The 17,805-nt window shown below is 46.1% G+C and overlaps 1 protein-coding gene across 2 annotated transcripts in view; it reads right to left on the reverse strand.

Moving 5' to 3' along the window:
• LOC106580333 (oxysterol-binding protein 2) overlaps positions 1-17,805 on the reverse strand; it is an 89,005-nt gene that overhangs the window by 60,187 nt on the left and 11,013 nt on the right. The window contains exons 2-3 of one of the 2 annotated variants that reach the window (XM_014161235.2): positions 10,760-10,968; positions 2,109-2,186 (exon numbers count right to left, since the gene is read on the reverse strand). In XM_014161235.2, coding sequence (XP_014016710.1) covers positions 2,109-2,186; positions 10,760-10,968 — 287 coding nt within the window. The remainder of the gene's footprint in view (positions 1-2,108; positions 2,187-10,759; positions 10,969-17,805) is intronic. The other variant, XM_014161237.2, reaches the window with a different exon arrangement.

The raw sequence follows: 17,805 nt of genomic DNA on the forward strand, positions 1-17,805 counted from the left end.
GTATCCTATAACGGAGCCACATTGAAAGTCACTGAGCAATGTTTGTCTCTGGAGATTGCATGGCGGTGTGCTCAATGTTCTACACCTGTCAGCAGCGGGTGTGGCTGAAATAGCCAAATCACTAATTTGAAGGGGTGTCCACATACTTTTGTATATATAATAAATGTTTGGAACATCCAATCACAATAAAATCGCAGTATAGAATCGCAATACATAACATATCGTCACCTAAGTACAGTGATCATTACCTATTGGGAGGTTCCTGGCTATTTCCAGCACTACTAGATAACACTACCCTCTCTCGCTAACGCACATCAGTGTAAAATGTAACAGGAACAGAGAGAGACATACACTGGCTCTTTATGAGTATTGGCTCCAGCCCTGTGCCTGCGTGATAAGGGAGGGACTGGAATGTCATCATTGTCTAGTCCATGCAGCGGTTTCCCCCAATGGGGTATATTTAAAGACCATTCAAACCACAGGTGCTAAATATCTGGGACAATGTCTACCCTGTGTCACCTCTGAATGGGATAGGAGGGGAGGGCGAGAAAGAAACAGAAAGAAGAGGGGAGGAAGAGATATTGCGACGGCGAGGGAAGCCAATGACTTTATTTGAGAGAATGCAGTGGGAAGGAAAACAGGGTGAGACAGATGGAAGTGGGATGACAGACTGGAAAGAGTTGAGGGATGAGTGAAAGAGAGAGAGAGGGAGAGCGAGAGAGCGAGAGAGATGTGTTGGCATATCAGTGCAGCGGGTCCTGGAGTTCTGCACTGTTCATCTGCGGAATGTGCTGGTTTAGAAAGGTCAGACTTAGTATGTGACAGCACAGCTTCAAACTCAGACTGACACCCTGCCCAGAGCACAGCAGCAGGCCAACAGGGAAAGACAGGGAAAAGAGAGGGGGGGTGAGAGGTGTAGAGGCGAGGCATGCTGTTGTCCCAAGAGATCACTTAAATCAACACCCACCTCTCACAGCATGGAGCCAGACACATCACCAAGGATCACATCACCAAGGATCAAGGATCACATCACCAAGGATCACATCACCAAGAATCACATCACCAAGAATCACATCACCAAGGACTAGAAAGGGAGGGAGGGACTAGAGCTACTGTCACAGCATAGAGACACAGAGACGGAATAACAACAGACAGTGGGAAAGGATAAGAGGGAAGAATAGAAATAGAGAGTAAGAGAGAGAGAGAGAGAGAGAGAGAGAGTTTTAAAACAGTAGCAGGGTAACTGGACTGCCAATGTGTTACTGATCATAGAGCTTCTCTCTCCTCCTCTACTCCCAACACACCCTCCATAATTCTCCTCTCCACACAGCACCGGCTTCGTTCAGCTTCGGTAGAGGGACAGGATCACACTCCCAAACAGCCGGTGTGTGTCTCTGCCCAAGCCTGCAGATCTGAGACCAAACAGAAAACACAACCCAGACACACACATTTTAAAACGGACTGATTAGAGAGGAAAAAACCATAAGGACCATCTGTCAGTTTCCCCATGTCATTCTAAGCAGGTTGTAATATGTGTTCAGATCTGAAACATTGCGATATAAAGTACTGAGATACAAAATTGAGTGCAATACACACAAATACAGAGATTGATCAAATGTATGTTAACTGATTTGCTCTCATTTACACTTACTAACGCACGCACGCACGCACACACACACACACACACACACACACACACACACACACACACACACACACACACACACACACACACACACACACACACACACACACACACACACACACACACACACACACACACACCTGAACAAAAGCATCCAGGAAGCAGGAGTCAGGTCCATCAGTTCAGTATCTGAATATAGCAGAGTGTTGAGAGAGACAATGGGAATAGCAGCAGCACTGTGTTCCACCATGGTAACCAGGACATAGACAACATGACTGATTCCCCCTCAACAACTCCACCACAAACCAAGCATATAGGGGACAGTGAATAGCCCAATAACCTATACACCACACACACATGCATAAGCACACACGCACACTCAAACAAATAACCAACCTACCCCAACTATTCCTCAACAGTTTATCTCAGAACGTCAGTTGAATGGAGAGAAAGCTGTACTTACTCACAGGTCTGAATGTGCCTGAAATCCTGCTCTTGCCTTTTTCCCTGTCAGGTCCAGTCCCAGTGGGATAGAGGAACTCTTTAGGAATGGGAAGAGGGACGGAGCATGAGTTGGAAAAAGCAGAACAAAGTCATTCCATTCAGAACTGAGTCCCTCAGAGTGAGAAGCACAGTAAATTGCATACTGAGAGAGAACGAGAGTGGGAGAGAGAGAGAGAGAGAAAGAGCGAAAGATAGAGTGAGCAAGCAAGAGAAACAGAGAGGGAGTGAGCGAGAGAGGTAGAGACAGTGAGAGCGAATGTGGGGAAAGAAAGCAGGGAGATGGCCAGGGAAAGGAGACGGGAGGGAGTGTGAAGAGGAGGGAGCGTAGGGAGTAGGAGAGAGAGGGAGAGAGAGGGGGAGGAAAAGAGAGGGGGAGAGGTAAAACAGAGGGATGCAGTGAGGCATGTTCCATCATGCTTTCCTAATCAATCCCCACACTGTCCCCTTAGATATGCTCTTGGTTTCAGGACCACGGACAGAGCATTACCATTCACTACTGTCCACTACCCACCCAGCCTCCTCAGTGGACGGGGTGCGAGAGAGGAGCTGAAAGCAGGAAAAGAGAGAAAGAGGGAAGGATGTAGCCTACTTGTATTATTATGCGAGAGAGTGAGGGAGGATAGAGGGTGGGACTGTGGGGATGTGTGAGAAGAGGAATGTCGCGTGGATGGATGCTTCCCATCCCACGGGACCGTTCTTACAGACAAGGGATGAACATAAACAGAGGTGTGGACAGGGATAGACATGGGGAGGGAGGGAGGGAGCGAGTTGTCCCATAAAGCTGGGCTCAGCGGAGGGCAGGCAGACATTCCCTGGTCCCTTGGTGTACTGGTCCTAACCTACAATACACAGATGAATCAGTTCACGCTTCAGAAAACAAAAGGAAAGGAGGGGTGGTCAACAACAACGACAAAAATCAAAAGGAGTAACTCGAGGCAGAAAGCAGTTGGAGAACAACAAAAAAGGCAGAGATTGATTTATTTTAGCTCACTTTAATCCATTGTACAGGTGAGAAGGTGACTGACGTTTCAAAGTCAAGCTGACATCTTCTTCAGCTTGATGTCGAAACTCCAGTCACCCTGCTCACATCCTGTACAATGGATTAAAGTGAGCTAAAAGATATCAATCTCTGCCTTTATTTGCTGAATGCCGAAACTCCTTTCTGCCTCAAATTAGTCCTTTTGGAAGTTTTTCTTGATAAACTCTTCTCACAGAAATGAATCACTCACTACCGTACGGACCCACCAGCCAGGATCCACAGATTACATATGCAAAAGCATATGCTCTCGTCACACACACACACACACACACACACACACACACACACACACACACACACACACACACACACACACACACACACACACACACACACACACACACACACACACACACACACACACACACACACACACACAGCAGATGTGTCCAGTAACAGACTCATCGACATAGTGTATGGAGCGTTTAGCCAGTCAGATCAATGCATGGCCATGGCATTCACTGTGAATCACTTACTTAGAGAGCACACAGAGCTCTGTTCCCACACGGAGTTGGAGAGCACACAGAGCTCTGGTCCCACACGGAGTTGGAGAGCACACAGAGCTCTGTTCCCACACGGAGTTGGAGAGCACACAGAGCTCTGGTCCCACACGGAGTTGGAGAGCACACAGAGCTCTGGTCCCACACAGAGTTGGAGAGCACACAGAGCTCTGTTCCCACACGGAGTTGGAGAGCACACAGAGCTCTGGTCCCACACGGAGTTGGAGAGCACACAGAGCTCTGGTCCCACACAGAGTTGGAGAGCACACAGAGCTCTGGTCCCACACGGAGTTGGAGAGCACACAGAGCTCTGGTCCCACACGGAGTTGGAGAGCACACAGAGCTCTGTTCCCACACGGAGTTGGAGAGCACACAGAGCTCTGGTCCCACACGGAGTTGGAGAGCACACAGAGCTCTGGTCCCACACGGAGTTGGAGAGCACACAGAGCTCTGGTCCCACACGGAGTTGGAGAGCACACAGAGCTCTGTTCCCACACGGAGTTGGAGAGCACACAGAGCTCTGGTCCCACACGGAGTTGGAGAGCACACAGAGCTCTGGTCCCACACAGAGTTGGAGAGCACACAGAGCTCTGGTCCCACACAGAGTTGGAGAGCACACAGAGCTCTGGTCCCACACAGAGTTGGAGAGCACACAGAGCTCTGTTCCCACACGGAGTTGGAGAGCACACAGAGCTCTGGTCCCACACAGAGTTGGAGAGCACACAGAGCTCTGGTCCCACACAGAGTTGGAGAGCACACAGAGGCTGGTCCCACACGGAGTTGGAGAGCACACAGAGCTCTGGTCTCACACGGAGTTGGAGAGCACACAGAGGCTGCATCCCACACGGAGTTGGAGAGCACAAAGAGGTTGCGTCCCAAATGGCACCCTATTTTCAATATAGTGTACTACTTTTGACCAGAGCCCAATATGGGCACTTGTCAAATGCAGCGCATTATGAAGGGAATAGGATGCCATTTGGGACTCACTCATGGACAGGGAGCCTCCTCTGTGCTGCTCCCCCCACCTGACTGGTCCCGGTCTTCTGCACCTGAAGCAGCCCAATCGATTGGCTCCTCCTGCAGCTCCTCCATTAGTCTAATCTAGCAGGGAGGAGAGGAGTGAAGGGGCTGCATGGAGCTGCATGGAGACCAGGAAGGAAGGGAGGCAGCTGCCCAGAAGCTGCTTTGATGTCCACATAGAAGCTCTGCTCTGAATTCCCATTTAACACGGATGATTCATTGCCAACTGCTGCACAATTTGTTTACCTTACTCTTGATAATTACTTGTGTTCCACTACACTGTTTCTTGAAATATTTCCCATTGAATTCATATTGGTTATCAAACCAAGTGGGAATATGAGGGGAATCACTGTCCCCTGCTGGCGGCTTACGTAACACAGAGTCTGCACATGACTAGTCATTTATTAGCCATAACAGCAGTGCTTGACTTTTTATTTAACTAGGCAAGTCAGTTAAGAACAAATCCTATTTACAATGACGGCCTACCAGAAGGCAAAAAGCCTCCGACGGAGACGGGGGCTGGGATTAAAAATATAAAATAAAAAAAATAAAAATATAGGACAAAACACACATCACGACCAGACTGGGGCAGTACCTCACCGAATCAGAGTTACCACACCTCACATTTTTCACTTCTTAAGTTTTAACACTTCTTATAGAATATTAGCTCCAAATTAGGGTGGAGTTCCAGCCCCTAAATATAAACAGCATCTATATAAGTCCAAGTCAAACACCACCTAACAGCCAGCTGTGCCTCCAGAGGATGAGTTCTGTTCAACCATGACAATCCTGACTCCATTAATGAAGAAAGATCAACAGCAGCTCTGTCACTAATTACAGATTAAAGAGGAATTGACTTCAGTTAGGAGCTGCAGTGGTGGTCATGCCTGCTTTGTTGTGAGTCTGTCCACCATCGTAGATGAATGGTTTATGGATCCAGTACAGACAGAGACTGGAGGCAGGGGAATATGGAAGGGATATTAAAGGGTCTATTGGGTGTCTGCGGAGAGGGAAGGATAAAAATAAGAGTGAGAAGACAGCTAGCGGTAGTGAGAACAAGGAACACAAGCAGGACTGATGATGAAAGGTGTTTAGTGATAATGTGTGTGTGTGTGTGTGTGTGGGTTCCTTCCTCCTCAGGAGATCAATAGGAGGTGGAGAGGATCTGACAGAGAGCAACACTGGGAGACGGGGGAACATGGACAAACCATACTGTACCAAGACATGCCCTGTTCTAAAAGCACCTAATGACATAACACTTTCACCAGTCACGTCTTGAGTTTGCTGTTGATGAACAGATCTCTATCTAGCTATCTATCTATCTCAGGCACACACACTGAGTTAGTCCATTTACTCTTCCAGCTCCTAAGAGCAACTCAACTGACTGTAAACATGGTTGTGTGTGTCACTCTCTCCCTGTTAAGTCTGTGTTAACTCATCCTCTTAGAAGCAGTAAGGTGTGAGGGAGCTGGGGAGAAAACGATCCACACAAGCACACACAGAAATGACACTGCATGGTCTCCCTGAGAAGACAAACGTGTTCACTTCTGAAACATGACGACATGAAGCACTGAGATACAAAATGTAGCGCAATACACACAACCACAGAGATAGATCAAATATATGTTAACTGATCTGCTCTCATTTACACTTACTAACATACTGGCCTAAACGGTTCAGCGCGTGCGTCTGTGTGCGTGCGTCTGTGTGCGCGCGTCTGTGTGCGCGCGTCTGTGTGCGCGCGTCTGTGTGCGCATATCGATTTGATCTGTCCCCGCCAGACACGGTCATAACACGAAGGTTAAAATACCAAAACCAACTATATGAATTTGGGGACAGGTAAAATGTGGTAGCCGTGCTGGTTAAGCGTGACTTGAATTCTAAATAAATCACAGACAGCGTCACCAGAAAAGTACCCCCACACCGTCACTCCTCCTTTCAAATCATATGTTATTTGTCACATACGCGTGTTTAGCAGATTTTATTGCGGGTGTAGCACAATGCTCCTCCTCCATGCTTCACGGTGGGAATCACACATGGAGAGATCATCCATTCACCTACTCTGTGTCTCACAAAGACACGACAGTTGGAACCAAAAATCTCAAATTTGGACTCATCAGGACAAAGGACAGATTTCCACTGGTCTAATGTCCATTGCTCATGTTTCTTGGCCCAAGCAAGTCTCTTCTTATTATTGGTGTCCTTTAGAAGTGGTTTCTTTGCAGCAATTAGACCATGAAGGCCTGATTCACGCAGTCTCCTCTGAACAGTTGATGTTGAGATGTGTCTGTTACTTGAACTCTGAAGCATTTATTTGGGTTGCAATCTGAGGTGCAGTTAACTCGAATTAACTTATCCTCTGTAGCAGGTAACTCTGGGTCTTCCTTTCCTGTGGTGGTCCTCATGAGAGCCAGTTTCATCATAGCGCTTGATGGTTTGTGCGACTGGACTTGAAGAAACTTTCAAAGTTCTTGACATTTTCCTGATTGACTGACCTTCATGTCTTAAAGTAATGATGGACTGTCAATTCTCTTTGCTTATTTGAGCTGTTCTTGCCATAATATGGACCAAGTCACAACACAACTGATTGGCTCAAACGCATTAAGGAAAGAAATTCAACAAATTAACTTTTAACAAGGCACACCTGTTAATCGAAATGCATTCCAGGTGACTACCTCATGAAGCTGGTTGACAGAATGCCAAGCGTGTGCAAAGTTATCATCAAGGCAAAGGGTGGCTACTTTGAAGAAAAGGCATTTATAGGCGTGCGCGCACGAAAACACACACATACACACACAAACAAAAGTGATATTGCATGGTCTCCCTGAGGAGACAAACATCACATATACACACACTCAACACAGGCGCCACCAACAGATCCACAGATGATGCAGTCTCTATTGCACTACACACTGCCCTTTCCCACCTGGACAAAAGGAACACTTACATGAGAAAGAAGTTCATTGACTCATCACTAAGCTAAGGACCCTGGGATTAAACACCTCGCTCTGCAACTGGGTCCTGGACTTCCTAACGAGCAACCCCCAGGTGGTGAAGGTAGGCAACAACACATCTGCCACGCTGACCCTCAACACAGGGGCCCCTCAGGGGTGCGTGATTATTCCACTCCTGTACTCCCTGTTCACCCACGACTGTGGCCGCGCATGACTCCAATACTGTCATTAAGTTTGCAGACGACATGACGGTGGTAGGCCTGATCACAGACTACAACGAGGCAGCCTACAGGGAGGAGGTCAGAGACCTAGCACTGTAGTGCCAGGACAACAACATCTTCCTCAACGTCTGCAAGACAAAGGAGCTGAACGTGGACTACAGGAAATGGAGAGCCGAGCACGCCCCCATTCATATCGGCGGGGCTGTAGTGGAGCGGGTCGAGAGCTTCAAGTCCCTCGGTGTCTACATCACTAAGGACCTATCATGGTCCAGCCACACCAACACAGTTGTGAAGAGGGCACGTCAAGGCCTCTTCCACCTCAGGAGGCATGGGCCCTCAGATCCTCAAAGAGTTCTACAGGTGCACCACTGAGAGCATCTTGACTGGCTGCATCACTGCTTGGCATCTGTCCGCAAGGCGCTGCAGAGGGTACGGGTACTCATTATTTTACTATGTTACCATTTCCTTTTTTTATTTGAACTCTGCATTGTTGGGAAATGGCTTGTACGTTAGCACTTCACGGTAAAGTCTACACCTGTTGTATCGGGCGCATGTGACAAATAAAATGTGGTTTGATTTGAATGTCCCTTTGACCTCCTGGCCCTCTCCTCAGCACTGGGATTCTCCTGAGTTAAATACATCAGTGGGTACTAGTCTAACACCTCCTCTTCTAAACAAGGCGATCTCGAGGACATTTTAAAGGCTCAACACAAACTGATCCACACTTCCATCTCGCTTCCCTCTGTATCAGTCTATCCTAGGGTAGAGTGGATCAACATAAATCCAGCCTATAGCTATCCGTTTGTGGGTCTCTATAAATCTATGTCGCTGTATGTGTATGTTTCACTGGCTCTCCTCTCCTGCCTGGTTAATGACTCTACAGGGGGTGCTGGTGTCCAGTACTCACCACTCACCACCCACAGCCTCAGACAGACAGACAGCAGAGACGGCTCAATTACCACGCCTGAGACTGAGGCGACCTAACACCCACGCCACACACACTCAGAGACAGACACACGGGCCTGGCTACAGAAAACACACAGAGTAGAGCCTAATGTTGTAAATACAGAAAACACACCGCTTTTTTTGTGTAGTTTCAAACACACGTGTGCAAGTCTAAATTGTGAGTGACATGTTTTCTTCACATCCTATTTCGCTCTCTCTCTGTTTCGCTCTTCCACTCTAAAATTAGAGAGCTGACTTTAAAAATGGAGCCCAGGGAAATATATAGTCTGTCTTTCTTGAGACACGGTGTACTGTAGTTAGTAGACTAGACTAGAGCAAGCAGGGGTTGGGCTGCTGCCAGGCAGGGTTAAATGTGAAGACGAAAGCCCTTCCAGGCTTTTCCCACAGCCTTTTGACAACAGACACCAATCACATGCAACAAGAATGAGTCCTTTTGGAAAGGAGAGAGTTCTGTTATGAAGAGTCTGAATGAGCGGCTGGTTCTCACGGTAATGGTACCAGCATACAGTCAGTAGTCTGTGTTCCAACCTCCTCACTGAGAGAGAGGACCACACTGCCCCCTGTGGCCACAATGGGGACTCCACAGGCTTTTCTAGTTAGAATGTAGACCTAGACATCCCGCACAAATACCAGCGGACACTGGAGACCTGAGCAGAGGCTGGATGTCAGATATAGCCAGTCTGTCTGGACAGAGTGACATACTGAACATGCTAAAGTGAGTGAAATAGCTTTCACCTACTGGGTATTTGTTCAACTGAACTAACAGACCTGTCAACAAGACACACAAGATGTAAATCCTCCCTCTAAACAATGATAACCTCCTCCTCCTCCCATTCCCTTGCAGGGTAATCTATCTATTCCACCTTTATTTAGCCTGGTAAGATATCGAGATCAAACTCTCTTTTACAATGATTGTCTAAATAATCTATTAGCAATACAGGACTCACAGTGTGAAGAACCAAAAAAAGAAACTTATCCTTTTGAAAGGATCGTTATGAGTCTAAAACATTTATTCTTGTGTCAAAATTTACTACAATGTGTAAACAGGACCATTTTGGTCAAAAAGTCAGTCTCGTCCAAAACAGAAACTTGCAAGATAATTAAGGGGAAAATGAAGGGTATTGTAACAGTTCTCCATGAGTTGGGTTTACTTCAATCTTTCAGAAATGCCCACAGCTGGCAGCACCCAAGTAATCATCAATTCGGAGCGCAGCTGAACACAAACTGATCATCATGGTCAATTTGGTTTAATAGTTGGCAGTAGACCGGTTTGCTGACAACATCATGAAAATGCTATGCGCGCATCGATGTGGCAGGAAGCTGCAGATTGTTGTGATTCTGAACAGTCAGATAGCTTCTCTTCATTGTTGCCAGCTGTCGTGTGGGGAATTGGAGGTGGCTTGTTTCAGCTAGTTTTGTGTTGATCTTGATACCATGTCTTATTTTGAGGTGTTTTTACTGATTTCATGTCTATGCTAATATGGCTAAAATTTACTAGCTAGCTAACCAACAACTATAACAATGTATTTGAAAGACAACAAGTGCTCATTGTACAAATGTATTTATGACTAAATACAATTTACATGTTGTCAACAGTCTAAGCCAACCGCGCCGGTTTTCCCCCATAGTTGCGTACGCCTCAGTTTTGTTGCTAAACAACCAACCCGTCTCCAGACACCAGACCTGGAAGACTATCTAGTAGGGTGAGTGACTAACTGTGTATTGTTTTGGCGAAGTACAAACGCTTCCCACGTTCGAACACTCACACACAAGAGACACCCACATCAAAGCACACCTCAAACTCAAATCTTCTCAGTCACATTTCCTAATAAGGAAAATCTAAACCGAGGCGCAATCAGCAAGTTCAGCCTCCCTTTAAAAGCATAACATTATCAAACACGCATTCTTACCAGACTGGTCATTCATCATGCGGATGGCTTTGGCCTTGGCCAGCTCCAGCGCTGTGACCCATCTCTGGCGCTCCACCTCCGTGCTGGCCTTCAGGTGGTAGGTCCGCCCACCGCTGCTCAGGACGATGTTACAGGCGTCCTCCGTGTCGATGTGGGCCGTGGCCAGGTTGATGGTGCCGCGACACGTATGGGCCATCTCTGCCTGAGTCCTGCAGGGGAACAACCACAGAGACAGACAGACAGACAGACAGACAGACAGACAGACAGAGAGAGAGACAGAGAGACAGAGAGACAGGGACACAGACACAAGAAACAGAGACAGACAGAGAGACAGAGAGAGACAGGGACACAGACACAAGAAACAAAGACAGAGAGAGAGAGAGAGAGAGAGAGAGAGACAGGGACACAGACAGACAGAGAGACAGACAGAGAGAGACAGGGACACAGACACAAGAAACAAAGACAGAGAGAGAGAGAGAGAGAGAGAGACAGGGACACAGACACAAGAAACAAAGACAGAGAGAGAGAGAGAGAGAGAGAGACAGGGACACAGACAGACAGAGAGACAGGGACACAGACACAAGAAACAAAGACAGAGAGAGAGAGAGAGAGAGGGACACAGACACAAGAAACAAAGACAGACAGAGAGAGATAGAGAGAGACAGGGACACAGACACAAGAAACAAAGACAGAGAGAGAGAGAGAGAGAGAGACAGGGACACAGACACAAGAAACAAAGACAGAGAGAGAGAGAGAGAGAGAGACAGGGACACAGACACAAGAAACAAATACAGAGAGAGACAGGGACACAGACACAAGAAACAAAGACAGACAGAGAGACACAGAGAGACAGGGACACAGACACAAGAAACAAAGACAGACAGAGAGAGATAGAGAGAGACAGAGACACAGACAGACAGAGAGACAGAGAGAGACAGGGACACAGACACAAGAAACAAAGACAGACAGAGAGACAGACAAGGACAAGAAACCAAGTCACAGAAACAGAGATGGAGACACGGGGACAGGGACAAAAATAAAAAAGATAGAGAGAAAGGCTGATTAGTAGTCAAATCCCAATGCTTTGTATCTACTACTAACCTACTGTAACTTTATGTCTGACTGGACACTGTATGCAGTTGCTTGATAAACAGTCATGACAAAACACTCAATTATTCCAATATTTGGTGATGGGGCCAGGCTCAGGTACAGGTTAAGGCGAGAGGAGGCTAGTACGCAGGGAAGCAAGGAGGCAGAGGGATAGAGTCAGAAATAGGGAGGGACACGTGCAATAATGAAATTAAAAGATAGCGGCTTTGAAAGTTAAAACAGTCAAGAGTCATCCTTGGCTTACTGTCTTGTAGACTGTGTTAAACTACTGTGTAACAGTGTTCTCTGTTCCCAGCATGTCTATACACACATTCTCACACACAGCCAGCACCGGAAATCCCCACAAGGATAGTAAAACAGGGGTTAGGTTTAGGAGATAGGGTTAAGGTTAGGTTTAGGAGATAGGGTTAAGGTTAAGTTTAGGGTTTTAGGGAAAATAGGATTTTGAATGGAAATCAATTTTAGGTCCCCACAAGGATAGTAAAACATATACTGTGTGCATGTGTGCACACCGACTTTGGGCAAAGAACCTAGTATTGCACTTTCAGTGGGCCACAGAATGTTGGATAACAAGGCCATTGTGTGGCTCCAAACCCCCATGGTGGACAAAACAAAACAATGAATAACAACACTGCACACAAAGGACAGAGAGAAAGAGAGAGGGTGTGAGAGAGAGGAAAAGGGTGAAAGACCACAGAGAAAGAAAGAGTGAGAATTGCCTTGGACCAACTTGTTTCCACATTTACAATAATCATCATTAGTCTGAGCTAACCAGACGCTGGACTACCATCAGAGAACAGAGGTGAATGAAATCCTTCAAATCCTTGATGCAGATAAGTCCTCAGGAGAAGAGCAATACAATTACTCAAACAAATAGTTTTGTCATGGAGGTACATTGGGACACCTCAGTGTAATTAGTATTGGCTAGGCTGTGTGGTAGGACCAGGGTGTCAGCCTAACCCCCCTCTGAGGACAGAGCAGGAGGTCAGTCACAACTCACCTTTATCCTCAGCAACCCAATAAGGAGCCTTTCAATGTGAACAGGCTCAAAGAACAACAGACATTATACAGGTAAGGGGCTGGGATGGGCAGTGTGTGTGTAGGATATCTATCTGTTATACAGGGTAAGGGGCTGGGATGGGCAGTGTGTGTGTAGGATATCTATCTGTTATACAGGGTAAGGGGCTGGGATGGGCAGTGTGTGTGTAGGATATCTATCTGTTATACAGGGTAAGGGGCTGGGATGGGCAGTGCGTGTGTGTGTAGGATATCTATCTGTTATACAGGGTAAGGGGCTGGGATGGGCAGTGTGTGTGTGTAGGATATCTATCTGTTATACAGGGCAAGGGGCTGGGATGGGCAGTGTGTGTGTGTAGGATATCTATCTGTTATACAGGGTAAGGGGCTGGGATGGGCAGTGTGTGTGTGTGTGTAGGATATCTATCTGTTATACAGGGTAAGGGGCTGGGATGGGCAGTGTGTGTGTGTAGGATATCTATCTGTTATACAGGGTAAGGGGCTGGGATGGGCAGTGTGTGTGTGTGTAGGATATCTATCTGTTATACAGGGTAAGGGGCTGGGATGGGCAGTGTGTGTGTGTGTAGGATATCTATCTGTTATACAGGGTAAGGGGCTGGGATGGGCAGTGTGTGTGTAGGATATATATCTGTTATACAGGGTAAGGGGCTGGGATGGGCAGTGTGTGTGTAGGATATCTATCTGTTTGTACACAGTTGTCCAAGTCCCAGACATAAGTTACTTAGTATCAGTTGCAGTTCCCTGGAGCGATGTCCGATCGCTGACCTGTAATGGTGAGAACAGCTAAGCTCAACCAGCTTCTGAGGAGGTAATACAGCCCATGTCCCACGGTGTGAGGGTCAAATCAAATTGTATTGGTCACATACACATGGTTAGCAGATGTTATTGGTCACATACACATGGTTAGCAGATGTTATTGGTCACATACACATGGTTAGCAGATGTTATTGGTCACATACACATGGTTAGCAGATGTTATTGGTCACATACACATGGTTAGCAGATGTTATTGGTCACATACACATGGTTAGTAGATGTTATTGGTCACATACACATGGTTAGCAGATGTTATTGTGAGTGTAGTGAAATGCTTATGCTTCTAGAGCTGACAGTGCAGCACTATCTAACAGGTAATATCTAACAAATCCCACAATAAAACCTAATACACACAATCTAGTAAAGGAATGGGATGAGAATATATAACTATAAAATATATGGATGAGCAGTGATCGAGCAGCTAAGATGCAATAGATAGTGAAGGATATAGTATACATTATATACATATGAGATGAGTAATGCGAGATATGTAAACATTCTTAGTGGCATTATTAAAGAGACTAGTGTTCCATTTATTAAAGTGGCCAATGATATCAAGTCTGTATGTACATAAAATGTAGTAAAGGAATGGGATGAGAATATATGTACACACTCTCTGTGCTAGTGATAGCTATTTAACAGTCTGATGGCCTTGAGATAGAAGCTGTTTTTCAGTCTCTCTGTCCCAGCTTTGATGCACCTGTACTGACCTCGCCTTCTGGATGATAGCGGGGTGAACAGGCAGTGGCTCGGGTGGTTGTTGTCCTTGATGATCTTTTTGGCCTTCCTGTGACATCGGGTGATGTAGGTGTCCTGGAGGGCAGGTAGTTTGCCCCCGGTGATGCGTTGTGCAGACCGCACCACCCTCTGGAGAGCCTTGCGGTTGTGGGCGGTGCAGTTGCCGTACCAGGTGGTGATACAGCCCGACAGGATGCTCTCAATTGTGCATCTGTAAAAGTTAGTGAGGGTTTTCGGTGACAAGCCAAATTTCTTCAGCTTCCTGAGGTTGAAGAGGCGCTGTTCCGCCTTCTTCACCACACTGTCTGTGTGGGTGGACCATTGCAATTTGTCGGTAATATGAACACAGAGGAATTTAAAACTTTCCACCTTCTCCACTGCTGTCCCGTCGATGTGGATGGGGGGTACTCACTTTGCTGTTTCCTGAAGTCCACAATCATCTCTTTTGTTTTGCTGACATTGATTGAGAGATAATTTTCCTGACACCACACTCCGAGTGCCCTCACCTCCTCCCTGTAGGCCGTCTCGTCGTTGTTGGTAATCAAGCCTACCACTGTAGTGTCGTCTGCAAACTTGATGATTGACTTGGAGGCGTGCATGGCCACGCAGTCGTGGGTGAACAGGGAGTACAGGACGGAGCTGAGAACGCACCCTTGTGGGGCCCCAGTGTTGAGGATCAGCGGTGAAGATGTTGTTTCTACCTTCACCACCTTAGGGCGGCCCGTCAGGAAATCCAAGACCCAATTGCACAGGGCGGGGTCGAGACCCAGGGTCTCAAGCTTAATGATGAGTTTGGAGGGTACTATGGTGTTCAATGCTGAGCTGTAGTCAATAAACAACATTCTTACATAGGTATGCCTCTTGTCCAGATGGGATAGGGCAGTGTGATGACAATTGCATCGTCTGTGGACCTATTGGGGCGGTAAGCTAATTGGAGTGGGTCCTGGGTGTGGGAAAGTCTGGGAAAGTCATATTCCTGGTGGTAGTGCTGGTTGTGCATGTGAATGTGTGTGGACGTGTTTCTGTTTGTTTACTATTCTTGTGGGGACTTCTGCTTCCCACAAGAATAGTAAACAAACATTTGACCAACTGCTATGCTATCTGACTAAATGCTATTTCTAGGGGGTTTAGGGTTAAGGTTAGAATTAGTGTTAGAATTAAGTTTAGGAGCTAGGGTTAAGGTTAGAGTACGGTTTAGGATTTTGAATGGGACTGAATTGTGTGTCCCCACAAGGTTAGTTGTAAAAGACTGTGTATACCTAAATGTGTCCAAACATCCATCCTCATTGACCCCTGCCCCTCACTGCCAGAACCAGCTGTCTCGCAGCATTATCCTGCCAACTGAACCAGCACACACTCAGCCCAGAGCAACAGGATCACATGCGCACGCGTCTCGAGACTCACTCACTCAGGGTTTCTGTCCTGAAATGTCTGAAAGCTTCTAAGAAGTGCGTGTGTTGTCTTGTTGTAGAGAAAACAGTCTAGCTAGCAGGAACAGTGCTTAGTTTACAAGGCTAATTGAGAATATATTTTGAGTGAGATAGATAGACACACACACACACACACACACACACACACTAGCGTTCAAAAGTTTGGGGTCACTTAGAAATGTCCTTGTTTTTGAAAGAAAAGCTACATTTTTGTCCATTAAAATGACATCAAATTGATCAGAAATACAGTGTAGACATTGTTAATGTTGTAACTGACTATTGTAGCTGGAAATGGCAGATTTCTTATGGAATATCTACAGTCGAAGTAGGAAGTTTACATACACTTAGGTTGGAATCATTAAAACTCGTTTTTCAACCACTCCACAAATTTCTTGTTAACAAGCTATAGTTTTGAACCACAAGTCTGGTTCATCCTTGGGAGCAATTTCCAAACGCCTGAAGGTACCACGTTCATCTGTACAAACAATAGTACGCAAGTATAAACACCACGGGACCACGCAGCCGTCATACCGCTCAGGAAGGAGACGCGTTCTGTCTCCTAGAGATGAACGTACTTTGGAGTGAAAAGTGCAAATCAATCCCAGAACAACAGCAAAGGACCTTGTGAAGATGCTGGAGGAAACAGGTACAAAAGTATCTATATCCACAGTAAAATGAGTCCTATATCGACATAACCTGAAAGGCCGCTCAGCAAGGAAGAAGCCACTGCTCCAAAACTGCCATAAAAAAGCCAGACTACGGTTTGCAACTGCACATGGGGACAAAGATCGTACTTTTTGGAGAAATGTCCTCTGGTCTGATGAAATAAAAATAGAACTGTTTGGCCATAATGACCATTGTTATGTTTGGAGGAAAAAGGGGGATGCGTGCAAGCCGAAGAACACCATCCTAACCGTGAAGCACGGGGGTGGCAGCATCATGTTGTGGGGGTGCTTTGCTGCAGGAGGGACTGGTACACTTCACAAAATAGATGGCATCATGAGGAATTGAAAATGATGTGAATATATTGAAGCAACATCTCAGGACATCAGTCAGGAAGTTAAAGCTTGGTCACAAATGGTTCTTCCAAATGGACATTGACCCCAAGCATACTTCCAAATTTGTGGCAAAATGGCTTAAGGACAACAAAGTCAAATTATTGGAGTGGCCATCACAAAGCCCTGACCTCAACCCTATAGAAAATTTGTGGGCAGAAGTGAAAAAGGCGTGTGCAATCAAGGAGGCCTACAAACCTGACTCAGTTACACCAGCTCTGTCAGGAGGAATGGGCCAAAATTCACCCAACTTATTGTGGGAAGCTTGTGGAAGGCTACCCGAAACCTTTGACCCAAGTTAAACAATTTAAAGGCAATGCTACCAAATACTAATTGAGTGTATGTAAACTTCTGACCCACTGAAAATGTGAAGAAATAAAAGCTGAAATATATCATTCTCTCTACTATTATTCTGACATTTCACATTCTTTAAAAAAAGTGGTGATCCTAAGTGATCTAAGAGGGATTTTTTACTAGGATTAAATGTCAGGAATTGTGAAAAACTGAGTTTAAATGTATTTGGCTAAAGTGTATGTAAACTTCCGACTTCAACTGTACATGGGCGTACAGAGGCCCATTATCAGCAACCATCACTCCTGTGTTCCAATGGCACATTGTGTTAGCTAATCCAAGTTTATCATTTTAAAAGGCTAATTGATCATTAGAAAACCCTTTTGCAATTATGTTAGCACAGCTGAAAACTGTCGTGCTGATTAAAGAAGCAATAAAACTGGCCTTCTTTAGACTAGTTGAGTATCTGGAGCATCAGCATTTGTGGGTTCGATTACAGGCTCAAAATGGACAGAAACAAAGACCTTTTTTCTGAAACTCGTCAGTCTATTCTTGTTCTGAGAAATGA

This window comes from Salmo salar, chromosome ssa20, assembly GCF_905237065.1.
Source record: "Salmo salar chromosome ssa20, Ssal_v3.1, whole genome shotgun sequence".
Taxonomy (NCBI): Eukaryota; Metazoa; Chordata; class Actinopteri; order Salmoniformes; family Salmonidae; genus Salmo; species Salmo salar.